At 43.4% G+C, this 27743-nt stretch overlaps 1 protein-coding gene across 2 annotated transcripts in view; it reads right to left on the bottom strand.

The window, feature by feature from the left end:
* The window catches only part of LOC124471658 (receptor-type tyrosine-protein phosphatase gamma-like), a 49953-nt gene that overhangs the window by 16705 nt on the left and 5505 nt on the right, over positions 1-27743 (bottom strand). Inside the window, exons 1-2 of one of the 2 annotated variants that reach the window (XM_047026225.1) lie at positions 26128-26271; positions 20705-20809 (exon numbers count right to left, since the gene is read on the bottom strand). In XM_047026225.1, the coding sequence (XP_046882181.1) occupies positions 20705-20753 (49 nt within the window). In that variant the 5' untranslated portion in view covers positions 20754-20809; positions 26128-26271. Of the gene's footprint in view, positions 1-20704; positions 20810-26127; positions 26272-27743 lie in introns of those variants that run through there. The other variant, XM_047026224.1, reaches the window with a different exon arrangement.

The raw sequence follows: 27743 nt of genomic DNA, 5'->3' as shown, positions 1-27743 counted from the left end.
TCCAAGATAATTTTGGCTTTTATAGTAACAGAGAAAGGGAGGAGCACAGTTAGAATCAGATAAGTGAGGGTTGCGGAGCAGTCCATTAATCTGTCTACATGCCATCCATCAGCCTGTAATTTTAGTGGCTATGCTTGCCGGTGTCCCTGGGGTGAAGGAACACATCTGCATCAGGTGGGATTGTGATGCTTGAAACAGGCCAAATTGATTTATACTGTGTAATTAATCGTCATGGTTTAGTTTGCACAGCTTCAATCAAGTTAGCATGTCTTCCCTGCATGGCAACAGACCAGTAAGTATAGGAACCACAGAATTAGTCTGAAAACCACCTGTTTAATCATCAATACAAGTTCTCTCAGAACTGTTTCCAACTGACATTTTTGAGAATGTACTGCTTGCGTCTCCCAATGTAAGTGTAATTGCAGTGCATGATTAGTCCCTGATAGCTCTCTTGTCTGTGAGAGAGCCTGGACGCCTTAGAAAGCTTTCATTCAAATTTGGTTGGTCCTTTGATAATTACACAACACAATACTTCTATTGTTAACGTAGTATGATAGAATGATTGGACAAAAAAGCTAAAAACCAACACACCTCCACACACCACCACAACACACACACATATTAAACGGAGGAAATAAGCAAAGCATCTCTTACAACCTCTTTCTGTACCATTTCTCTCCACAGCTCAGATACGAAAGCTGTAAGTGAAGTCCCACTCAGTTAAACTGTTGCCAATAACTGTAACTAAAAGGTCTGCCTACGTTAGCTATGTCAGGTCCACAAGTCGTGCGCAGGACTTGACCTGGCTCTTCCAGGAGCCTAATACCAAGAGATTAATTTATTCTCAACCGAGCAGGTGAGACGATTTCACAAGTCTGACTTCTCCCTCCCTGGACTCCGTCTGACAGCCCAGGCTACATTATGGAGTGAGAAGATAATGTTCCTGTCATAGCTCAGGTCTTCCACCATGAGGTAATTCATTATGGCAGGAACTCTTCTCACCTCATCCTTTCTTCTTGCTATGTTCTTTGAAGCTTTACCTCTCCTCTAAGAATATATTTGAAATCATTTAAGCACATTATGCAGGTGAATGGGAGATAGTATATTCCTCAAGTGCTTCTTCCATTTTTCATGCACTTTAAGTGCTACACACGGAAGAGTTTCATCCCAGAAGCAAAAGACTGACGCCAACATCAAAATGACAGTAAATCTTTATTGTGACATTATTTGGCTGTGTGATATCAGTTTGGCTACGCTCACACTTCTGGGCATAGGTGACCAAGCTAGTGTGATAAGTAACCCTCCCTGAGGCCTGGACACTGGCATTGGCTCAGCAAGCTAAGTGTGAATAAAAAAAGACCTCATCAAGGCCATGTAGTTACAAGTAAGGTTGGAGTACATGCCATCAGGGTGGGGAATTTCTTGAAAAAGATAGAGTAGCATACAGCAACAGTTGACCTTATTCTGTGACACAAAATCTAGGCAGAAAACCCCCCCCAAAGTGTCTTTATACTGTAGATACATTCACAAAACAATGGCTAAACAAAACCACAGAGAAATCAAACACAATTGAATTCCTTAAGTTATAACACATTGCAATAAAGGCATTCAGTTAATAAGCAAAGGCTGTAACTCTGTTCACACTCCTCTTAGATGTAAGAAAATGGAATCACTCAGTGCCGCAACTGGGTTTTTCACCAGCTGTCACAGCAAAGGCCTCCCAGACAGTAAGACACACTGAGAAGGATGAGGGCTTCACAGGTACTGAAGGCTTCAGTGTTACGGCACTGTCACTTGGAAGGTATGTCACTGCCAGAGTACTAGTTCACTGTCTTTTCTTCAAGCCTCTGTCTGCCCTTGACCCTTTGATCTGTGGACAAGTGATGACACTGAGGCGTTGGGAAAGGAAGATAAATGCTCCTTTACGTCCTGAATGACAAGTGCTGCAAATAGACAAACGTGTCCTACACATCGACACTCTAATGATAAAGGAAGAAAAGCTAGCCCTTAGTCTAGCTGACTAACACAGAAACACTTTTCTTATCAGCAGGGTCCCTGATACCTCAAATTTATGGCAGAGCCGTGACAGACAAGGTTAATTAACCAGAGCTAGTTGGTTATATGATGTGTGCCCTAATTTATGGAGGAACAGGCACAAATCTTGCAAGAGAACAAAGGACCAAATTCTGGAGACAAAATCCGGGATCTGTAGCCTACTACAAGATGTGATGTGGAAATTTACATAAATAATTTAAGGAACGTTGATTACATTCTCAGACCCTATAATATCATCAGCGGAAGAGATTGACCACACACCATTGCCTCTGACCTGCATCCACCCTTAGAAAGCTCTCCCTAGGTCACACTGTGTCAGGGCCGCAGGCTCCTGCTGGCTCTCCCATGCTGACGCGTTGAACCTTGCCAAACGCTAAACAGTGGACTAAGGCGCCAACAGCCACACGGCATATTTCATGTAGGAGTCAGTGTAGCATGCAGGGAGCCCGTCCCATAGCCTGAGCTGGCCCACACACAGCTGCTTGCTCCCTCTGCGACACAGCAGCGCTGAACCAGGGAAGGGCTAAATGGTGTGGATAATTCAACTTGAGATGGCGATTGGATGAGGTGAGCCCACAGGCTGCCCATGTGAGGCTCAGGTCCTCAGAGGGCGACATGACACCACAAATCTCCCATCCTACATGCTCAATTACACACTGCACGCACCATGCACTCTACACAAAACAAACACACACGTGAACACCACACAGACACACACCACTTGAGGAAGTACAGGCAGAGATGCCAACAAACACATATAGAATAGCTTGAGCTTTGACACTAGACAAGCCTCTTATAATGTCCCTCATTTTCTCAAATGAGGACAATATTAGAGCTAGGAGTTAATAAATAAAAAATAGGCTCATCAAACTGTGGTCCAACCACCATCTGCATCCTGGACCGCGGTCCAGCAGGTCTGCAGAGAGTCATTCTAATCTAGCTGTACATTAATGCTGAGCCCTATCATTACCATACTGAATGGAGATGTAAACAGACCATTACCAAGTCTCAGCTCTCATTGAAAGCAGAGAGGACAATAATCACCATCCACATGATGCCCAGCCTCAATAACTTAAAGGCTGCACAGCAATTTACAGCTAGACCAAATTACATTTTGACTAGACATTTGTCTAGTGTATCCTAACAGGCAGTTGAAACCCAGACCCATCAACATTATTGCCCATAGATACGTGACGCAGATGGCAAGACACAAAATTATACACCCAGGCTTTCCTATGGTTTATCAATAAAGGATATTTTTCAAAGTAGAAATGGCTCAGTGTGATCCGGGATGTTCCGGTTGTTTCAACAAGCTGCCTTAACTGATGTGTCACCTCTTTCGGTGTTCCTCTTTGGCTTAAGTAAAACAGGCACATGTTTGTCTCCATCCAGCACCTTTCTCGCAGACACCATCCCATTAACCTTGGAGATAAATAACCTTGCCTTGGCCACTGCTGCCGTGGCGACACTGACAGAATGGCGATTGCCTTGTCATTTCCGTTTTGTCCCCTGGGGAGGGGTTGTGGGAGGTAGGGGGAGGGGGGGGGGCATGCTCCCTGGAAAGCCTCCCACATTCGGCACACCAGCCATGCATATCCCCTTCCGATAAGTCCACATGCACAACCACCAGAGACAACAAGCAAACAAGCCCCGCTGACGTGAGCTGAGGTGACAGCCAAGCTTGGTTTGCAAACACAGACGCAAAATGTTTGGCAACAGTGACAGGTACAAGGTACGCAAGCCAGCCCACTCACTGTTGTAGTCCTGGATTGATGGATGACCAGTTCTGACTACATAGGACTAGTACAGTATGTCTTATTGATTGTGCACATAACATGTCTACTAGATCACACTTCAGTGACCGCGACCCAGACACTGATATTGTGCGGTATATTCGGCAAAGCAGGCTAGCCGTTCTGACATGTCCATGTTAGACAGCTGATTAGAGCTTGGCTGTAGTGTCTCTGATGGTAGACGGTGCTCTTTAGATCCTGCTGGGAGCTGGGGTAGCAGTCTCTATGACTCAGACTACACATTCTCAGCTTGGGCTGTCTGTTTCCATGGGGTTAGTTATCACACACAGGCTTTTGTCATGGTTCCCTCTTCCCATCTACCTCTTCTTCCAGCCCCTTCCCCTCCCTCGCTCACTTTCTCACCCTTTTCCCCCCACTCCTCTCTTTTAGTCCCTGTGACGTGTAGATCTGCAGCCAGGAGGGGAGAGGTGCTTAACACCGCTGGGTCTACTGTGAAAACAGCAGAGAAAGCGGTCTCACAAGCCACTAAGTCAGGCATCAGCCACAAGCAGTTTGATATAAATGTGTGTTTCAAACACAAGGTCTAAAGCATCCTCATTAGGTCCTTGGCACCAAACATGTAGCCTTTTCCATGCGCCCGTAAATCCCAACCTAATGTGTCAACCACTGCGAAGTGCAGGTGAGTCAGACATGAATCTAGCTTTAATGTTAAAAAGTTTCAGCATGCCCCCACATTGCATCTGAGGTTAATGAAGCGAGGTGAAAAACGGGATGTTTATCATAAAGGATCACCTTCCTCCTTGCAGTAATAAAAGCCTTAGGTGTGTGATCTCCTATTCTGAGAGCCCTGCACCTTCAAAGGAGTGCCTACTTTTATTGGCCAGCTAAGATGAGAAAAGTCAATCACAGTTGATCCAAAAAGGTACAAACCATAATACACAACCTGAGTAAGCTTCAAAGACAAATGAAAGAATATTTGATGGATAATGGAGAATTATTATAGCCCCAGAAGAAATGAAAAGGCAATAAGGAACATTCCTTTTATACTTCTTGAGCTTTTGCTCAGTCTTGACAGGGAGCCAATCATTGGCCGTCAAACCAGTGTTCTCTGCTGAAGTAAACAGGATGTTGATATTCATGACTTGTCATCAGGGGGACAGGGAAACCCCCAGTACCCGGGGTCGTTTGGAGAAAGTCTAAAGATTTAAGCATAAGATGAAGGACTTTGACCTTGTCATTATTACAGAACCTTGAAAAACGACAAGGTCATTCTTGAAGTGATGCTTTGGAGTCTTCACTATCCTGAGGTGGTAGAATGGTAAAAATGCCCCTTAGTCCACAAGACAACAACAGTACCAATGCAGGCTCTAGAATTTATGATAACATCTATATTTCACATAGGTTATGTGTACTGTACAGTAGGCTGTATGAATGTCAATAAAACATTATCTGTTCTATCTTCTATTTTTCTCTGTGGATGATAGTGTAACAGCCAGAAGACTCTTTAAATATTTGGTACATGTACAACCTTCGCGTGTGAGCCTTTGGTTTCTCCACTCTAAGGCTCATGTCTCAGGGAATCGTCTGAGTCATACTCAAGCCCACAGCAAAGTGTTCAGAAATTAGGTACATTATTTAGCAGCTCTCACTTAACCAGAATCATGGGAGTGATGTACTGTCGCACGGTGGTGTGTAGTGGGCTGAATCTTTCTCTAGGCCGTAGCGTCATTCTTTGTCTTATACTAACTCAATGCCAAACCAACTAAGTAGGAACTTGCTCAAATAAGAAGAAAATCTGCTTGAAGTTAAGGCACTTCAAGGGACGGTGGTTACGGTACCATTCTCTTCAGTCATTCTCAATTCAAATATTCATCTTTAAAATGCATGAGGAAAATGGGATTTGGCTCTAAAGCTCAAAATAAATCTCTTAAGCTGAGGAGGAAAATGTGGTTTCTGTCATTGTTGTTGTTTTGGGCTTTCTGGACGCACAATATTTACACATTAAATAAGACAGCAGATAATACAACTGGGACAACAAATTGGGTCTTATCCTCAGAAAGTGAAAAATGTATCTCATAATCAAGTGATTTTACCCCATTTTTCATTTTCCACAAAACAAGATCATGCTTACCACCAGTTGGTGAGTGCGGGCACACTGCTCACTTTTCTTTAATTTGGAAGAATGTTTGGATGTGAATGTTCCCTTACAAATTGCAAGTCCAGATTTTACAGTTAAATGGCTGCTGAATTTACATAATGTGTGTGTTTGTTTTTCAGGTTGTCATATCTAAACTCCAAACCACTCTGGAGCCACTTTTAGATCACCTACAATTTAGTATCATGCCTTTCCTCCCATTGTAGGAAGTAAATTATAAAATCTACAAGGCCAGAGATGTTCTTAAAAATGGCTAAAGCAAGTTCAGGAAAGGGGTTTAGCAATCTACCCGTTTTGCTTTAGTTCTCATTTGGTAAGCCTTTTATGACACCTATCAAAAAGTTGCCTATTAAAATGATGCCCAAAGTGCAGAGTAAAATGTTATGATTTTAACATCCTTCCACTGCTTATAAATGATCATTACCCGTTTTAAAAAGGACCACATAAATTGCATGAGAGAAGATAGAGGAGATCTAAGTTTAGCAGCTGATCAAATCAAACATAGTTGACATTTCGTCTTTCTTCTGTCAAAGACACGTACATATATCCAGACAGCTTGGTGGTCATGGAGAGACAGCACCTGCTCTAGTTGTGAGCTCTGGCTGTGACGGGAGACTGCATCGACAGAGCGTCTGAGAAGACAACACTCTATATGTCTCAATGTGTTAGCCCACCGTCCGGGATCAATCCTGCGCTATCAAACATGAAACATTTGAGACCATGGTTCTTCTAGAAGTAAGTTCCACTTTTCCATGGTCTTAGACATCCGCTGACCCATACTGCGTAACCTAATTAAGTAGTTACACAACATGTTGGATATTTTACATTTCGGCATCAACTAATGCACGTAGACACAAGGTTAGTTATTCTCCACCTCCTCCATCCTATTAAGAGACAGACTTTTTGGCCTCTGCCCATTTCCTGAGCTGGACCACAGAATGGTGCTTGACAAAGACATTAATCAGCCTCATTAGGCTAGGCTGGTGGAGCGAGACCTGTGTGGTCTGAACTCTTCCAGCACTGAACTACTGACCCCCTATGGTTTTACAATGGTCACCAGGGCAAGCTGCAACACCAAACCCCCAGTCTGGCTGCTGCTGTAATATGGCCTTGTGACAAACACCCAGCTACACCCACCAGTCCATGGGAACACCATAGATTTCCAAGCTTTAAATTGCTGCAATATGGCTGCCTTAGAGGCTTTGGTGTTGATCAAGCTAGATGTTCAGAAGCTTTGTGCCATTAAAACCACATTAAGCAAACATAACTGAGATCTTCTTTTTTCTTCTGGCTCCCAGAGGCCCGCTACTAGCTACGTACTGTGGAGTAGCGTTAAATTGACATGGCTGACTCATCCTGGGCTGAGAACCAGAATCAAGACATTTCTCTCTTCATACTGTCTCTGGCATAACATCTAATGACCAATTTGTTATATTTGTTGCATCCTAGACGGACTTACACTGTCCTCTACACATGGAGCAATACACATCTCTAGAAGTATGTTCCTTGTGGTTCAAACAGTAGCCCCTAGTTGGTCTCTACATAGGATTATGCAACTAAAGGGGTTTGTTCATTCATGTTACCATAGAGACAGGCCCAGGGTGATGTGTCAGACTGAAATAAAGAAAGAGACCTTGAATGAATTGTATTTAGAAATTGTTAACAGCAAATAATCCTGTATCTTATTTAGAGCAGTCGTGTGTGTTTTTGTCAATATAGGACAAATAAGCCTGGAAAGGTTGATATGGTTAAGCTAGTCTATTTCAAAACTTTAAAGATAATGTTCCCATGGGCAGGCATGAGATTATATAACCCAAAAAATATATAATCTTGATCTATTGAAGCTTAGCGTCTTTGCTAAATGACTGTCTCTTTCCTGTCTAAACTGGACTGTTTCTACATTGGAGTTAATGTCAGTTGAGATGTTTATGTAACTACGGACGTCTTGCAGTTCTTATCAGCTTCACTCAGACATTCCCCATCATGCAATGAATTGCCTCTAACCCCACCTTGCTTTCCAGACCAAGTCTACAGGACAGGGTGGAGGAAAGACAAGCAAACACTCTTATTTATATACAATGTTCACCAGGAAATGTTTCAATGGAGAAAGGGTACTGAGAATAGACCAGTATAGAAAGCAGGCCACTGTTTCCTGGTCTGGTACCTACCATGTAAGCATCAACACCCTGCCTGGTATACAGTAAAAGTGCCACGGAACAGCATGGGGACATAATCAATCCACACATTGTCTAACTCATTGAAAATAGGAGGTGGATTTAACAAATGTCAATTAACAGGGAAGTAAAAAAACACACTTTGCCTCTCAACAGTAGAGCCCAATTATATTTTTCCATGGTAAATAACCATAAAGGAAATAAACAGCGAAGGAGCTACTGTGCTATGCAGACTAAAACCGTCATAAAACATGGACTGCTATAGAATCAAACATCTGAACAATACAACCATGTCCACTTATTTGGTTGTAGGCAGGAGAACAGGCAGTGTAGTCCTCTGCAGCGGACATCTGATAAAGAGTGGCGCCATGGCATTCGCAAAGGCTGAGCTCAATCTTTAATCAGGGATCATTGTGTTCCTCAGCCTCAAACACACAAAGCAGGTAGAGGAAGTGCTAAATCAAACAGCCATTGGAGTCTAATTGACCACCAGAATAAGCTCCAGCCAAAATATTGTTTTCCCTTGGCGCTATCTGCTTCCATCTCGTGGACTTTCATAGAAACCGTGGCTTCCTGTTCGAGGGTGTTGGCTGCAGAACACGTCCAACATCCCCAAGTCTGCAAAAATAATCTCCGGGTCCTTGTGTGAAGAGAAAGGAGGCCAGAAATACATTCTGTCCTATGAGGAAAGAGAATGAAATAGTTTACCGCTCTTTCAAACCGGGAAGCTGGCCAACCGAGGAGAGCCTTGGAATTCAGCTTCTTGTTAATACCACCTCTGAGCTAGCAGATCATTAGTAAACCCAGGACAGGTCACTCATATCCAAGAGATAGATAGCTCTGGGCAACTCCATACCAACAGCGCCAGCAGGTTAGACCCAGCTCATTGAAGTCAGGACCTTAGCAGCAACATCTAAGGCTCATTGTTCACCGACAGTAGCAGGTCACAGCTGTCTTGGAGGAGAGTGATGGCCACTCATCACTGGCTGAGCACCTGACCGTCTCCTTTCAAGCAGTAAAGTTTAAATTTAATCGTGAGGGGAGATTTTTGGGCGGCAACACATTACGCCAGGGTTACATTAACTGCCATGCCACTTACATCATTTTATTAAAGGGCTTGCTATGTAGTGTACATGATGTTTAATGTAACCATCATGTACAGTGTTGGCAAGTTCTGTTTATTTTTGAAGTGATACTAAAAGACTTAGTAGGTATAGGAGGACATCTGCTTTAAGATTCCCCTTAGTCTCGAGTTCAGTAAAGAGTATTTTTCTTTGCAACGGTGATCTCAAACATACTTCTCATTAAACCTTATACAGCATACAAAAAAATTGACAGCTGAATAGATGGATAAATGACCAAATTAATGAAAGTACGCATGCTTACGTGAGATAAGAAACTGCAGAGGGATGGGCCTCATCTCTTTCCATATATTTCTGTCTGAAAGGCGACGCCCTATGAGAGCTGATGGAATGAGGTCAGGCTTCAAGCACACCCTAATGGGGCTCGAGGGTGTCTGGCCATGTGTAGATCACTGCAATGTGTCCATTGTCGTAGGAACAATCTTCATATGAAGGTGCAGACCTTACTGACAGTCCATTGCATACTTACAACAAACTGATGGCGTTAGAGCAAAGCCTTGGTGAGGGTCACCAATAGTTCACACTAGCTGCATACCAGCTATCAATTAACAGGCATTTAGAATGTGATGAGAACAGTTAGTACAGTACTGTAAAACAAAACAATTATCTATATCCACTGGCTGGATTGACAATGATGAAATCTCAATTTTAAGATCTGAAAGAAATGGTCTCTGAGACACAGAAACTAAGATATCTCTTTATCTGGGATACTTAAATCGTTCAATGACAAAGCAAAAGAATGAATGCAGACAAGATAGATTTCCATTAAGATAAGAGAGGCATAGTACAAAAAAAGCCTGACTTAACTAATCATGTATGGAACAGACAATGTGGTGAAATTGGAGAAAAGATTTAGCCATCGATGAAGAAAGTGTTTAGTCCATCTCTTCATTAACGGAGTGACTAAATCCAATTGAGTTCTGGATTTTAATAGGTATTATCAATCGGCAGATTGGGAGAGAAAACCAGACCTCTGACAATAAATGTCAACACAACACCGGACTGAGGTCTCAATCATGTCTCTCCCAGCTCTGCAGGCCAGAGGACCATCTTTTGTAGGGCACAAGAAAGTAAACACATAGTGACAGTCAGGCAGTAATGGTGTTACAACAGTCACAGAGAAAGAGATTCACAGCCCCCAGCCCATGACCACTCTCAGGGTTGAGAGAGATTATAGTTGGAACTCTTCTTGTAGTCATCACAAAGGACGTTTACCCAGTACTTACTCCTGACCCTGGACATCTATTCAGCCTGACAAATAGACACAATAAACTGTTAGCAAATGCACACGAGAACAATAACTAGTTCTATTGATTAGTGAATAACATAAGCACAAAGTAAATCAAATGTCTTCCCCCCCATGCAGACATGAGGCATACAACTACACAGTAATTCTCCATGTATAGAAGTGGAAGTGAAAGTAGTGGCTTGGAGACATAAATCCAGCTGTGTTCAGCAAAGTAGGGAGCTGTATATCAACCAGCTGTGTCAACTAACTGGTGCCCACAGGTAAGCCATGCAGTAGTTGTGGTATAAAGGAAAAGCCTTAGGGGAGACATTACCTTCACAGGGGACTCCATAAACCCATGAGTCTAATACAAATGTCTCTTGTTACTTTGGCCTCCTCTGGACTATGCAACGTGTGCACTGTTCATGCATAATACATCCTCAGCAGTCTTTGTTGCTCTGACATGGGCTTTGAATCCACACAGACAAGGCAAACAGCAGTGACCTGACTCGGATTCTCTCCATCACTTTCAGGCAGCTAGTCCATCCCTGCCGGCTCCACCACTGGAATGAAAACTGTGTCCGATCCTCAGAACATGCCAACCAGTCCCAAACACACTGATTCCAGATGAAGGAGCATCCTGTGTTGAGAGGGTACCAGGCTATGGAAGTAATTGTCCACGCCAATTAGAGATACTGATGAGATCATATGAGAGGTATAATACCACCATTGGCAGTGTGAGAACCCACTGTGTTGCTACTTTCTGTACGTCAGTGTAGGTCAATGTCATTAAGCACATATTGCACACCGATGTAAGGGAGACTTGCTAATTGTAAACAGTGGCGAGAGATGGAGGCTCTCTCAAGCAGAACAGAGATCTCCAGCATAGAGCCCTCGAGTGAAACGCTGATTAGTAATGCTACATTACTTTGCTTTCTGTCCATGGGCAACTGTTTCATATCAATGCACTCTTACAGACAAAGCAACAGGCCAAGTCATGGCAAATACCCCATTGTTCTGTGATCGGAATTTTTTATCAAAACAGCACTGCTCTAATCAACAACTCAAAAATCAGAGTGAGAGATGATTGGCGTAAGTGTTTCATCAGTGTGCATTATTTCCTGTTGATAAAAGGAAACTTTCTGGCTGCTGTTATGAGCTCTTGCATCCCCCACCAAACCCTGCATGGGCACACACAGTACAGTTCAGTACATTGCTAGAACTAGGAGACACAACTGCATATGATGGTTTTGGTGTTCTGAGTACTTTGGCCCTTGTGATGTGGAGAGTGACTCAAATCAGATAATCAGGCCAGCAAGCCTAAATCACACTTTTCATTATCACTTCACCAGCACTGTGTGTGTGTGTGTGTGTGTTCATGTGCATAGAATGTGAAAAGAAGAAAAGAGCAGTACATGCCCGTGACTCACCATATCCCTCTCCCCTTCTACATTTCTTGTCTCTCTCCCTCACCTTGTCTATTTTGCAGCTTGTTCATATTTCTCTCTCTCAGCCATTATCTCTCTGTGAACCTCTCTCTGCACACTTCATTTATGCATGTTTCGCTGTTAGATTTCCCATCTCCCGGCCTCCCCACTCCAGCTCCTGTTGAGCTGAGATTTGTGCAGTGCCAGGCTGAATCTTAACATTCAGAAGCTGCCAGTCACCCAGACAGGGGAGGTGTGAGCAGCGATGCATGCCTGCCCCCACGCCCCATGCCCAGGGAACTCACAAGGTACAGAAAGGGTGCCAAGGCGTCACAGTAGACACACTCCCACACAAACACATGGACGTGCCGGGCCAGGCGTCTGGAAACAGGCAGCAGTGTCTTTGGGGGTGGGGCTGGTGGTGGGTGAGAGAGGCGTGTCTGCAATCTCAGGGCCAGGGGTCACACTGTAAGAGACCTGTGACCCCACCATCCACAGTCAGAGCTGACCGTACAGCCAACTCCAGGACACACATCACAAGCTGAGGGGGAATATTTTGACGGGCGTTGTGGAACAAGATCCCTGTAGATCAACTTTATATTTCTTATTGACATGATTGTGTACATTTCTTTTCAACAAAGCAGTGCTTTTGAAATCATAGATACCATGCCCTGAGGGTATTACATTCCTGCCTTGCTAGGTGTGTGGCTCCTGCTGTCTAAACTGATCCAGAGTGTCCAGGTGAGAGTTAACTCTGATTGGATAAGAGAGTCTGTGATGCTCTAACTGATTTCAGTGCAAGTCTCTCATCACAAAGCAGTGCTCAGCCCTGGAGATCATAGGTACACCAGGAGAGAAGCAGATTGATAGAGCCCCATTCAGCACTCTGACAATCTGATTATCTCCCAGAGGCTTTAAAGCCATTCCATTACCTACCACACACACACACACACACACACACACACACAGATCACAGCAGTGGGGCAAGAAAGGGACTGTACAGTACAAACTGAGACATACTGACTCCATAACAATAGGTTAAATGAATGAATGGATCAGGATTAATGACAAGAAGGATTATTAAATTCACAATCAAACATACACTCACACATGTCAACATGGGGACGAACAAAGCAGAACAAGAAATGTAGACATTTCAAAACAACCCCTTAGAGGTTTAATTCTGCATGAGGTTGATTGTGGTTTCCTCTTCCTGAGGTGCACCTGTGTCCCCTGACCTGGCCTAATCAGGAGTGTTTATTTACCCCAGCAGTCATTTACCGACTGGACAGGCCAGCACAGGCCCCATGCCTCCCTGCTAAACACTTTAATCTGCTGCTTAATTATTCACATGTTTTCTGGATCGCTTAACATTGGGCCTCTGCCTGCTTCCCTACAGCTCGATAAAGAGAGGAAGTGGAAAAGTGAGAGAGAGAGAGAGTGATAGAGAGAAAGAGAGAGAAAGAGAGAGAGAGAGAGAGAGAGAGAGAGAGAGAGAGAGAGAGAGAGAGAGAGAGAGAGAGAGAGAGAGAGAGAGAGAGAGAGAGAAAAAAAAGAGAGAGGGCAAAGTGTGTATGGGTGTGTGTGCGTCAGACGGTGAGGAAAGCAGAAAGGGGGGAGCAGGGAGGAAAGAATAGAAGAGGAGAGAGGCAAGTGGGCAGCAGAAGCAGAAACTGAGCAGGTTTTCAGCCTGGAGCTCCAAAATCACTAATTAGGCCACAAATCACAGGCTAGCACAACCACATCCCAGGATGATTGCTGCACTAAGCACAGTGAGCAGAGATTCCTTAGTCCTGTCCAAGTCTGGCTTGTGTCTCCCCTTCCCCCCTCAGACTGTCCACTCACAGACCCCTGCTCTGAATCCAGATAAGGCCCGCATTAAGAAAGATGTATGAGAGAAGAGAGGGAGGGGGGCGGGGTTACATAATCGAGCAGAAAACTGATCCTTGAGGAAGAGGGGGCACAGTCTAGGTGCTGTGACTCATGATGCGTGTGCCCCACACCAAAATCAAACCTACTGGCATGTAGCAAATTAAAAGCAATAAAATTAGTAATTACATAGCACTGATAACCACTTTGGGTATGTGAGCATGATTGGCTTGGAATGAATACAGTATCCAAAAATTATCATTCAAACACACCTTCCACATCCAGAAGCAGCTTCTTCTTGTGCACTACAAAAGGGGTGTTGAAGGAAATGGGACAAAGGTAGGCCGTTTACGAAGACATTTTGATAAAGCTTTGAAACTAGCGGCACCTTTGTGTCAAGCTCAGATGAATTCCCTGAGCACTGTGACAGGAGCTAACCTCATAAACACAACAGAATGAATGAAATGACTACCTGACAATAGCCTACATATCCAACAATTGTGCTATACGAAAAAAGTTTGTGAATTGAAAGCAACATAAAATGGACATGCTCAGTGGTATGTGCAGCACCGTGGTATTATTCATCGGTATACACAGGAAAAAGACAAAGGAGAAATTATCACACACAGAATACAAAAAAGCGCTACAATTAGGATCAGAAAGTCTGTGTTCAAAGGCATCTATGTCAGTAGACACCCAGTTACATCATCCCATGAATGCTACTACAGCCATCCGCAGAGGAAAAGAAAACAGGTCAAACCCTTTCCCTAGCCATCCCTTCTTCTTTGACATGAGATAGACCTACTCATTCATTTGGCCTTCCTTCACTTCAAATCTTGTTCATCTCTGGTTCTAATCTTGTTGATCTTATGACAAATGATCAAGAATCTTTTGTCTGAAGCTAGTCATCATTATGATGTTGGCCGGGTTTCCCAGATTCGTTAAGAAGAAGCTCTTAACGCTAAGAGCGTCTTAAGAACGTTCTAAGAGCGCTCTAGAACGCTAGAGGCCCTGAACGAAGAGGCCCTGGTACACAGAGCTACAACCCATTACCTTAGGAACTTAGCTGTACTTCTCAGCCCAGCAGACATTACTCAGCCAGAGAGGAGCTTCTGCAAGCTAAGCATGAACAACAATGGCCGCAGGTTTACGCAGAAAATGCCCCGCTAATTTAGAAACCAGACAGAAATCAATAGGCAGGGGTATAATTCACTTAGCCTGAGATAACAGGGTAGGAGAAACGATCTACAGAATCACAGAGGAGTAAAAAGGCACGCAGTCCAGCCGTCACCCGTCATTCCACCTCACATCTTCCTGGCTCAGACATCTGGGAGGGCAACAACACAAAAGCCGACACTCCAGTCACACACCAGTCGAAAGGGATTTTCTCTTTTCTTTCATCACCATTTCATTCATCTTAATGGGTGTGATTGCAGCACAGACAAGCGTTGAAATATTTAATACACATCCCAATGTTTTAGCCTGTGACCTTACCCTTTGCAGGTCTGTACAGCAGTTATTAAGCCAGAGGCCACATCCCTAAAGGTGTTACGCAATCTTGATGAAAGCATTATGCTAAACCCAACGACATGTCATCTTAAGCAAGGTATTATCCACATTACTTATGAAGACATCTTTGCCATTATGATCTTCCTTAGGCCTTAATAACCACGGCGCAAGTGTAACAAATGTTATTTCATCTGCCCCCCCTGTAGTTCAGCCATCACCTCTGGGAGAATATGTACTCATTACAAAGTAAGTCATCATCATTATGAGTTTAAAAATCTGCTGAGCTGCTTGCTCATTCCAGCTCATCAGCATAACCACATTAGGGGAGGGCGAACCTGTGGGCTGGCAATCTACACTTCCCTAATTTTACTATCCCAGGAGGCCGAGCATGTCCACATCCATTAAACTGGATTAGAGCCACCCCGGGTCCAGACAGCCATCGCCAGCACACCGCAACACCGACAGCCTCACTAGCCAGACTACTACAAACTAAACAAATTACTGTACACCGCCCTCCAGTCTGTCTGATATGTTAGTCATGGGTAAACGAGATTTTCCATCCTGACAATGTGGGGCTCGACTAGTTTCTAAAATGGATACTGTACCTTTACTTCCTTTGACCGACAATGGCCTGAACTGCCCTCACAACACTGTTAAGAGTTGCCCTCAACAAAAACTCCAGGAAAAAAATATTAGCTCAGTGGGCACAAATCCCTAACTTATTTACATTCTAAATATATTTACTTCATCCAGAGAGTCGAGACAGAATCTCAGAGACAGAGAGAAGAGATGTGATTTGGTCCTCGATTCTGCTCACAAATTGCTTTACGCCAGTGTGATACATCATGGAGAATTAAGAGGCCTCTCTCCACCAGCAGAGTACCGTGGACGGCCATATTGGCACATCTGTCAGAGGCCCACCCACGACAGAGATAAATGGACCAATCGCAGCACACAAAAGGCTGATCTGATCCGCCAGCGATAACCAAGATGAATCCTGCGTCAGCCTGTGCCCCGGTGAAATTCATTTTTATTAATTAGTGTTCCCACGCCTCTGAGCTTCTCAGGAAATGAGTGCAGGTACGGCCAGAGGTTGACACTCTACATCAGCTCAGCTCGAACGCTGGAGGGTTATAAATGATGCGCTGCTAAGCTGCCATCATGGCAGGAGCAGGGAGAGACTCTGAAAACACACAGGCAGGGAGAGGGCTGTCTCGGGCAAGTGAATGTCTCTTGTCTCTCCAGGGAGTTGAAAATGAACTGAGCACAGACAGAAGTGAGGCGGATGCATAGCAGGGAGATAGTTCACAACGACCACACTAATTACAGGCAAGAGAGGATATGGTCAAACAGCATCCACTTGAATTTTTTTAGGAGCAATGTCAACAACTACTAGCAACACGGCTACAGTACAGTTGTGTCATGTACCAGCCAAGCCAACACATCAATTTACTGACTTTAAGTAAAGGCAGGGGAAGTATTTAACTGTAAAACCTGCAGCTTCCTACCTTGTATGAATACAGAAGTAGAGCTAACTGGGTTTGGGTGTATATGGGTCCACCTTGGCTAACTCAGCTCTTTGTTGCCACAGAACAGGGATGGATAAAATGGAGGGACATAAAAGGTTTGGGGGTAGAGGCAATGGGGATAAAAGAAGGGAGTTGAAAGAATGAAAAAGGAAAAAAAGATTGAAAGAAGTCATGTCACTATTTCAGTGAAATTGTTTGGAAAGGAATGAGCTGAGCTTTCATCTGTGGAGCCATCCAAAATGTTATCAAAAGAAACATGGAATGGCAGCTTTAATCTAGGATGGTAAAAAGGTCAAGATGTCAAAAAGTTGAATTAGAAGATGTAGATTTTTTTTTCTCGAACATAGAGTGAAGCCAGGCCCATGCCCTCTCAAAAGACATACAGCAGTACTGCTAGTAAATAACGACCCCAACTTAGCTAAGGTAAGAGGACACACTATCCCCCTAACTCCTACCTGGCCTTCTGTGGGTCGGCCCAGAGAGAACAGCCCTATCCTCCATTCACAGCCTCCAGGGAGCAGAGTGTCTTTCATGGAGTGCCATGTCAACATTACCCTGCTCTCATTCCCCTAGCCTCAGCAGGCGAGCGAGGAGCTGTTATCTAACAGAGATACCTCCTTCACTGGGAGCCAGCCATTTAGACACCAAAGAAACTAGAATATAAGCTGCTGTCAGTCATGTGGTAGAAAGGTAGGCCCTGTGATAATGGATGGTAGGTCCTATAGCAGGTGTGTATGATGGAGATCTTTGCAAAGGTCTTAAATTAGCTTTCTGGTTTCTAATGGATACCAAGGGAGTGCAATAAAAAATGCAGTAGTTCACAAAAAACAACAAACAATAACAGGCAGAAATCGAGAATGAGAAACAAACCATGAGACACATATATATATAGAAAATAATGTAGAAAATAGAAAGAAATACTGTATAATCTACAAGACAGTTCCTATGGGGCTCTCATGCAATATCATACTTCATGTGATTGATGTCTTCGCAAACACGTGTGGTGAATAACCTTTAAATCCGACGTCAAGGTGGTTTGTGTTTCTGAGTATCTTAATTGAACAGGTTTGTAACTATGGTCTACACAGTAGGAGAGTGAGAGTGGAGCTGAGCTCCCCCAGTCATGTCAGTCTCTCTTTCAGCAGTGTTAACAGGTCACACAAAACAGCCTCAATCTAGTTTGAACCTACCAATTGAGAGTAGAGTTGTATAAGCTCTACAGTCAAATTTAACCTAAAAGATTTCCTCGTGATACAATCTATTCTTGTATGCTGACGGTGAAAGTAATTGCATGATATTAGGTTTTGTATTGTCCTGTCTTTCAGGCAGAGAAACAAGCAACAAAAGAACTTGCAAATTACACTATTAAGTGGGCCCAAGTCTTAGATCTCAAAGCGAGTTTAATAGGCTAACAAAGTCGCACAGTGTTTGACAGCATGCTGTCAGGAGAATGTCCTCCGAATCCTGACTAAAATACATAGTAGAAGAGTCAGAGTTACATGGCTGTCACCAGTGTCAGTCCATGTGAATCACATGCATCCGGATGATGTCATCTTGCTCACATCAGTAGAATGGAAAAGTGTGTGTGTGTGTGTGGGGGGGGGGGGGGGGCTCTGCTGTGAGTGAGGCAAGGGAGAAGGACTAAGGGGACACTTTTCCTACTGAACACATAGTCTCGCTGCATTGAGTGTAACAATGGCTCTCTTTCGCAGAGGAATCCCCTTGTCGCCCTCCCTGTGGGAGATGAGCTCTCCAGGAGGCCAGTCATTGAGTGTACCTATGGAGTCAGAGTCCTGGCCCTGGGGAGAGGGCAGGAGACTCGGGCATCACAAAACTCAAGAGAAACTCGACTCCTTCAGCGAGGTCACAGGTTGTGCAGCTTGGAATAGCAGGCTGGCCTGGGTTTTTGCATTCATTTCCTCCCTGCACTAAGTAAATGTCTTTAATAACCATTTAGCTGCTAGGGCACGCTTGTCCCGTCCCCCATTCACAAGCTGAGACACTAATTAGCCTACCTTTCCAAGGCAACGGGCATTTCTGAGTTCCCTGAATGCTTCTGGTTTGGCCAGTACAATGGGCCAGCTGCAATTTATTCATAGTGTGCTTGACTAAATATTCCCTTTGAAAAGCACACAGTATATGAAACACTATGTCAAAAACATACATCTGAATACCAGGCCAGAGTATCAGCAGGGGGAACAGAAAAGTCAATCTCAGCCAAACAGCTTCAGGGCCCAAATTTCACACCCATAGATTTGTTTTGTTTTAAGTTTACAATACTGAGATGTTAACATGTTGCATGCATTCTAAACAATGTATGGTTTAAGCAGCATCCACTAGAGTGGAATGGATAGAGATGTGAATTGAAGCCCAGGGAAAGCAAGGATAAGGCTTAGGAGTGATATCCTGGGTGGTGAGTTTACTGTAGTCACAAGTGACTAGGCTCATCTCACAGCTGTGTCTGGGAGGTACTGAGATACTTGTCGTCCTGCTCTGCTCTGCGAGGAATCTACCTGAAAAATGTCCCCCTAGCTCTAATTGGTTTCATTCAAATACCAATATTCATCAAGGTTGAGAAAAGTTGAGTGGGTCTAAACAATTCATGAAAATACCCAGCTCTACACTTAATCAGGCATTCTAACTAAAAGCTATTTATTAGCTATGAATGTTAGATGCTTAAGTACCTAAAGAAAACATACACGGGACACAGACAGCCTCACTCACAGACACAGTGACGAATCAAATGAACAATACAACAGTTGGAATGCAAAGTATCTATCATTCATATTGTTTGATCCACTACTAAGAGCTGCCAAGCTCATGCCTTCCTGAGAGCAGCTGCCAGGAGAGTGAAAGAGAGAGAGAGAGAGAGAGAGAGAGAGAGAGAGAGAGAGAGGGAGAGAGAGAGAGAGAGAGAGGAGAGAGAGAGAGAGAGAGAGAGAGAGAGAGAGAGAGAGAGAGAGAGAGAGAGAGAGAGAGAGAGAGAGAGAGAGAGAGAGAGAGAGAGAGAGAAAGAAAGAAAGGAGGCATTTGGCAATGTGGACAGTTTCATTAATAAAACATTTGAAGAAAACAACCAACAGATAAGAATTTTTACAGTTCAGTCTAAGACTGAGAGACTTGGACCCCCAAAGTCAATATCTCTGAACTAGTCAGTGACCACCATCGACAACATGTTATGTTGGGACAGGCTGGATTCCTACTGTTTCAACCTGTCATTACTCATTTGTGTGAAGGGTTACATTGATTATTCCTCACATACAACTTTTCCAGCACAGGCATTTCTTCAGGACTGTGTGGGTCTTAAATGTGATTATAAGGCACACTGGGAGCTGGCAGGCAGAACAGAATTATATAAATATTGTACTTAAAGATCATTCTGTGCCACAGGCCTATAAGGGTGGAGTAAGGACAAAGACTGCTTCTCTCAGAGGATGGTCCTAAAGGCAATTGGCCAAGAAGCCAAATTAATGACTGATAGAGGCTGGAGAGCACTTTTACATCAGTAATGTGTGGTTGTGCAGACTATTTTATTTAAAGAAATAATAATAATAGGTTATGTTAGTTATGTATGACTGGAGTAAGTGAACCAAATGTACGGTGCAGTACAGGTACTTCCAAGTCATGAAAACAGCATTATCAGGAGTTCTAGATCATCCTGTACGAACACACTGAAGAGGTCAGTGGAGGATGAAGCCATTCGGATGGACAAAGATGGAAGACCAAGAGAACATATAAAACTTGGTACTCAGAAGAAAAGGTGATAAATGTCGGAATTATAATAATACAATTTACCTCAAGTTTTTTCCTTCAATGGGTGGGTTTCCATGAATAGAAGGGATGATGTCTGTCAGAGACTCACCTGAATATGCCCAGTAGTGATCTCCTGTAGCTCTCCTCTCCCTCCTCATGCCATGGTTCCCATGAGCCTTCTGTCCCACCGATCCGGGCTGGCCACCCTGTGGAGCTGAGGAGGACAGCGAAACAGGAGTCAGACGGCACGCTCATCATTATATTTAGCACAGCTCTATAGATTAGATGCTCGACAGAGGTGATTACACTGAGGGATGTCTAAGCACTCCAGAACACTGCCACATCCAGAAGTTTCAGCCAGAGCAGGGAGAGGGTGAGAAGATGAACAGCTGCTGGGCTCAATGGCCCCCGGCGGCAGCGGCAGCAGCGATGGTGGCTAGCCACCTCACACTCAGCAGCCCAGGTGTCATCGTTTGACACTACGACTTAATGGGAAGTAATGATTATCACCATTGGGCTGCTTCCAGGGGGCTGCTGCTGCCGGTGAGAACAGAAGGAAAGCGTTTCTGGAGAGTAAAGTCTCTTCCGATCTCTTGCCATCAATCAGCTCCATTCATGCTTTTGGCCCGGCATGGGCTAGGCTGAGTACCACCTCTATTTATCGAATAAATCAATGAGAAAGCCATCCAGAGAAATATGATATGCAGTTTGTTTGTGCCCAAATTAATATCACATGCTTCCATTCTGAAGGGAGCGAGAAAGGGCTTGTTGTGGGGTCGATCGTGCTTTTTCATAATGCCCACTGTATCCAACTGAGTGAACTATACACACACAAACACATGGTGAGCTCAGAGGCCAGGTTATTCTCCTGGAGGGTGCCGACAAACTGCTTAGCATGAGGCCCCTTTCAAGGGTCAGTGTGGAACAGTGGCTCACCCCTGCTGTGGCTGAAGCACCAATATTAGCTAATTTGGCAGTTATGATGGAGGTCTAGGCCTTGCACTACACTATACTGTTGGCCACATCTGCATATTCACACTACCTGAACCACACACAGTAGCTATTATTTCTGCAATTGTTGCCACCCTTACTGCTGTGTTTCCAGCTACTTAAAGGTCTCTCCTGGCACATGAGTAGTGTGGGCGATGTCAACATGCCTCCATGTCAAGTGATCAAATACCCTGATGTTACACCGCAACCTTCTTGGCTTGGTTTGTCACTACATCCTTTCTCGCCCACCTCACCCCAATTATCAGATACCAGAGGTCTAATACACACAGACAGGCAGAAACCTTTTGTCTACAACCAGGTAATCATGTCTGTCTGCCCATTCGATTTAGGTAAACACAGTCCACCCACCCCTGTAACATGCAGTGTCCAATCTGCCCAGATTAAGTAACCATTTCCTACTAACACCCTCAATGGCACAATGTGACATTGTTTGAGGTCAACTTTTGCTACAGGAGTCTAAGGCAGATTGCTTCCTTATTCAACAGCTGTTCCAGGGAGTGACTCAAGTGCTTGACTTAGTATGGCACATCAATGGCTCACACACGCAAACAGCTCTGTTCAGCTCTTACTGATGGTTGCATCATTAAAGGGGAATTAATTAAACACTTCACCAAGTCTACTATGACTAACAAACTGACTCTATCTCTGTGCTTAAAGTGGTGCAATATTGTCAACTAAAAGGTAGCACATCACTTCCACAGTCCACACTCTACTTAAAATGAACGACCAAGAGGCAGGCCTTAGTCATAGAATGTTCCCAAATACAGCCACCAATGAATTAACTCCTATTAAAGGCCAATGGCTAAAGCTAAAGCTAATTTGAAATTGAAAGGCAGTCAATCTGAATAGACAGCAAAAGATCACAAAAAAAGAGGGAGAGAGTTTATGTGGGGGAGTAGAGCTTATTTGAAGACAGGTTGTGGAACAGGAGAATGCTTCGTCTTTGATCAGAAAGCAGAGGAGACAGCACCGTGTCAACAGTTTACTCTCAACCGTATCAGCCATCTCCTCTGGGCATGGGATTAAAGCAGTCCCATCTTTAGAATAGACTCTGAACAGACAACACGGGGCCTTGCTAGGCCTGCTCTGAGCCAGAATGGAGAACGTAGGCTCCCAAGCCTAGAGCATCCACCAGGAAGCTGGCTTCCAGCACCCCCACACTACTTCAGTCCGGCCATTAGATTACCAAACAACACCCATCAGTATAAGAACTATATATTTGATGTCGGGTTCACAAAAAGAGATCTAACATGTCAATCAAGAAAAACCCTAACACTACACTTTCCACTTAGAGTAACAACACCCATGTCCCCCAGTGTAGAATTTGCATCTCTGCACCAACTGACAAAACACTGCACCCCGCACCCTGGAGAAACCCTGAATAACTTTCCAGCAGTTACCACAGGAACACTCAGTCATCAGCCATTTTAATAATACACCACCCAGTGTTTCCCACAGATTAGAAATCTAATTGTGGCGGGGAGGGGTGGGGGTTGTCAGACGGGGGGGGGGGGTCGTAAAATTTCCTTCGTTAATAATTCGTTACACAGTTAATTTGTTAATAATTTGTTACATTAAATATTAATCCAAAATGATTCACACCTTCACAAATTAACAACAACTAACATATCATTTCTGCATTATGCATGTAGAAAACGCTAGTGCTAAACAACTATTTAACTGGTCGGCTCCATGACGCCAAGTAAGTGGCTAGCTCTTGAGACTTCTCACCAAAAGAACGAAGGGGAAACTTCGAGTACTGTAAGTCGCTCTGGATAAGAGCGTCTGCTAAATGACTAAATGTAAATGTGAGTAAGGTACCTAGCGAAAAGTAGCCTCAACTTTCCTCGACTTTTAGCTACGGCGCTAATGCTGAAGGCTCGCTGATATAGCTGTCGGTCTTACTAGAACGGTATATGTACTGTATGCATTGTTGCTAACGGGTGCTGATGTTGTGACTGTGTGCATATGTGGGAAAGACGCATCAGTAACAGAGAGACGGAGGGAGAGCTGGGGAAAAGAAATGCAGCTGAACGAATACTCTGCGTGTTTTCACCTAAATAGCGATTAAAAAAAAAGTTTTACGAAACGCAATGTGTGGCGGCCGGTGTTGATTCTGTGGCGCACCGCCACAAATTAGTCTATGTGTGGGAAACACTGCCACCACTCGTTAAAGATGTCTGGAGTATTAGCATGGATGCATCACCATTGGACTGCAGGGGAGTTGCTAAAGCCAAGACAGTTTTGACCTGAAGCACCAGGACACTCGGAGGAGAGTGTAACACATACCATTGGCAGATTATTATGCAAAAGATTTTCTGACTCAGCAGGTGCTATAACAGAATTCAAAACTGGATGATGAAAGCATGTAGGCCTAATGTGCTTATGTAACAGCACTGGTGTAATGTCTTAAAACAACACTGCATGATTCAAGAGTCAAGTTAAAGAGTATAGTATGTTATGTATTATAGATCTAGTACTAAGGTTAGCCTGTTGTAGGCATACCGTTTTTCAGATACACACTACCGCACCATTTTGTTGTGCCCATGTAGACTCCAGGGATGAAACAATCCCCAACCTTAGTGACTTTCCTCAAATAGAAGTTGTAGTCAAGAAGCTTAATGGAAACATCATCATAGTGCAAGGATGCTCATGTGAATTTCAAAGCGAGGAAACGATACCAGCCTGGCAGCCACTGTCCCTGTGGCTACTTCCTAGCTGCCCGTCCATCTGGCTGGCAGAATGCCAACTCTAGTCAACTGCTCAGTCAGACACAGTACATCCAGAGCAGGGGTTGCAAAGGCAAATAGACACACCTGTTCTTAAGTTGGGTGCTTTTTTTCTTCATCTGGCTCTTTCCAGCTTTCTAAAGGAATCCATACCACCCCCCACCCCCCCCCCACCCCCAAAAAAAAAGAAAAGAAAGAAAAATAAATGTGCAGGCTTTAGTAAAGCACACCCCAAAGGTTTTCATAACCAAGCACATAAAGAAAGACCTTTTTTTCCCCTCACAATGAAGACAGATAGACTGCAAAGAACCATTCAGTTAGCTTTCACTGCATAGAGGCCGGTGTGACACTGACATAAAATGGCAGTTTATAGTGGGAAGAAATTCACCGCCGCAGTCTTTGTTGTTGCTTTGGTGGAAAGCAAAATCCTAAAAGGAGTGCAATTTCAGGGCAGGCAGGTTGGGATAACTAGATGTACCAGTATGTTTCAATCAGACTCAATCTTGAGTAACATGCAGATTAGCAAGCATGAAATGATGGGAAGGAAGAAGGCATCCACTAATGTTGTGTACCTCAAACATGGGAAAAACATGTAGTTCCACAAGACCTACAGCAGCATTCTGTGTCAGGGCTCTCAAGTTTCGAGATTACCATACCTGTCAACATTTGGGTACTAAAATCCAGGAGACGGGGTGGGGGGGGATTTAACTCTATATAACTCAATACAACTCTCAACTCGGCAGAAAACTTCCTTCCGTATGCCTGCACCTCGTCCATTAATATTATCTAGACAGGTTATCCCTTACTTCTCAGCGTGAGAAATGACTTCTCAGTGTGAGAAATACAAGGTGTTGCCTGAGAGCGTGAGAAATGGATGAAATGCGTGAGTCTCATGGCAAATGCGTGAGACTTGAGAAGCCAGGTGTATCTACCATGGTATGAAGTAATATCCTATATCATTAGTTACCTGCATTGTGTTAATGTGGACTGCAAGCCATCTTTAGTAGATTGGACACCAATCTGACAATAGGTGTTTCTATCTACATTAGATAAGCCTATATATAGGCTATGCAACAATCCATATAACCTATACATCATGGAATAAGATAACAGCCTGTCCCTTATATCTTCATTCCAATCCAAACCTGTCATTTTCCATTATCTGCCTCTCATTACTCTGGTCATGTTGGTCATCTTTAGAATAGAAAACAGCAGCTTGAGGAAGGAGCCTATATTTCTGAATGATTTTGACAACCTGTCTGTAACTTTAGTATGACATCCCTTACATCACTAAGACCTGATTTGGCAGTCACTAGACTATTAGAATAGTCAGTGGCTATACTGTAGCTTAGTGAATGGGTCACCCAACTCAGGCCTGTTTCCTAGAATACTGTGTTGAGAATATGCCCTATAAACATCTGACCACAATTTTCACATGTTTGTGTCCATGTTAAAATGATTAAATTAATAGTATTTAAATGAGTCTACAGAAATAACTGGATATTCAAAAAATTACATCTTAAACAGCATTGGCCAGGATTCTGCTACACGGAAATCACAAAATAACTGAATTTTGGACCATGCTGTCATACAATCCCCCAAAGCTAATTAGCACAACTGAAAGTTTTGTCTGTTAAGAGAAATCTATCAATGGTATTCAATGTAATATGGTATTGCCATCTTGAAAAAAACTAAGACTCCAACAGTAAGTATAGCCTAGTTTGTTGGAGTCTGGTGCAGTACTTGTTGAAAACACGTCCCTGCTCCCTGGGTGTGGGAAAATAGTACTCACATCCTGGGTTTTCTTCTGTATAGCTCTAGTGATAGTCAATTGTCCTATTGTCTGCAAGGCACCCGGTTAGTGCACTGAAATCAAACTTCCTGGTGAAAAGTGGAAGTTTAAGCCAGTCAAGAGTCATATTCAATTAGAAATACTGTTAGCTGCATTACTTTTGATAAACTGAACTCAGTAACATTTCCTGTTAACTAACTGCCACACATATTCTCCAAAGTTAAACACTACATCAATGCTGGTTTCTTGACAAACACTTTTATATGCCATTATTAGGTCTTGGCTAATATGTTAAGCCATGTGTCTTGGACCTCCCATCGTAACAAAGTCCAGCATGGGTCCACTAGAGGATTCAGCCTGTTAAATGTACTTACTCATTACGTATGTATCTGGGGCTTCAGTTAAAGCTAGATTAAACACATTAAGGGTCCATGATATTCTAGGTCAAGGGAACACTCGTTCTTTACATTTGACATTTTATCCATTTAGCAGACGCTTTTCTCCAAACCCGCGTACAAATACTGCATTGCAGTAGACAAGCACTTAAGTCTGTCCAGTCGAATTACTATTGTATTTTAAATTCCCCTCTACTGTGTCCTCAAACAATATAAGCATCCTTTTGAGCATCCACAACATTCTGCCATAGTGAATTTATTGAGAGTAAAGTAGTGTTTTCAACATACAGCAATTACAGTGGCAAAGTGCCAAGGGCCTCTGAGGTCCTCCTTTAGGCCATTATCAGGAGTTATGGTCCCTGGGGTTAAATGTCCTGCTATTGATCCAGATATAAATCTGCTGTTGAACAATACTGCACAGCCAACACCCATCTCTGAAGGATTCTTCACCCCCTGCTGTCCGTGAACAGTTTAGTGACTGTTTTTTTACAATGGCATTTTTTGAAAATAAAAAGAAAGATATTTTGTTAAGGGCTGAAAACACTTTGTTTTGTTGGCACAAGATACATTCATCTTAATCTTACTGTTAACATTGGGGCATTTGTAAGTTTACCATTTGACCAACTATAGTAACAGTACTGCATTTTGACCTACCCACACCCATCTTTAAAAGGAAATCTAAAATACAGTACAAGTTGTCTTACATCTCACTGTTGATTGGTAATCTATCAAACTGGTCAACAGGTCAAATCTTTGGTTTCTCACCATGAGAGATGATAGGCCATTTCAATTTCAATTTTAAATTCAATTTATTTGATCAAGCGGTACAGTGTACATTCATGAACATTAAAATGTAAATGCACCCAATTATAGCCAAAAGACTAGTTTTCGTTGGCAGTCCCCCTGCCAGAGTGAAAAGCTATACAACCCCAAAAAAGGCATTAAGTTAAAAAATATATAAATATCTTTCAATACACATTATCACTACTTTGTAAGTAATACAAACATTCTTGCCATGCTAGCCTGAAGCAATAGAACTACAAGCTTCAGTCAGCTCTCCTCCTTTCCTTTTTGCTGGTCTTTGGCGTAAATCAATCCTCCATGGCTCGACTTAAAAAGAACCACAGAGAAGGATTCATCATTTTGCTTAAAAAAACCAAGGTGGATTCAGCACCCCTTTACAGTTATGTACAACCAAAAATCGATACTCTCTTTACGCTA

This window comes from Hypomesus transpacificus, chromosome 9 (assembly GCF_021917145.1).
Source record: "Hypomesus transpacificus isolate Combined female chromosome 9, fHypTra1, whole genome shotgun sequence".
Taxonomy (NCBI): domain Eukaryota; kingdom Metazoa; phylum Chordata; class Actinopteri; order Osmeriformes; family Osmeridae; genus Hypomesus; species Hypomesus transpacificus.
This window is presented reverse-complemented; position numbering and strand designations above follow the sequence as displayed.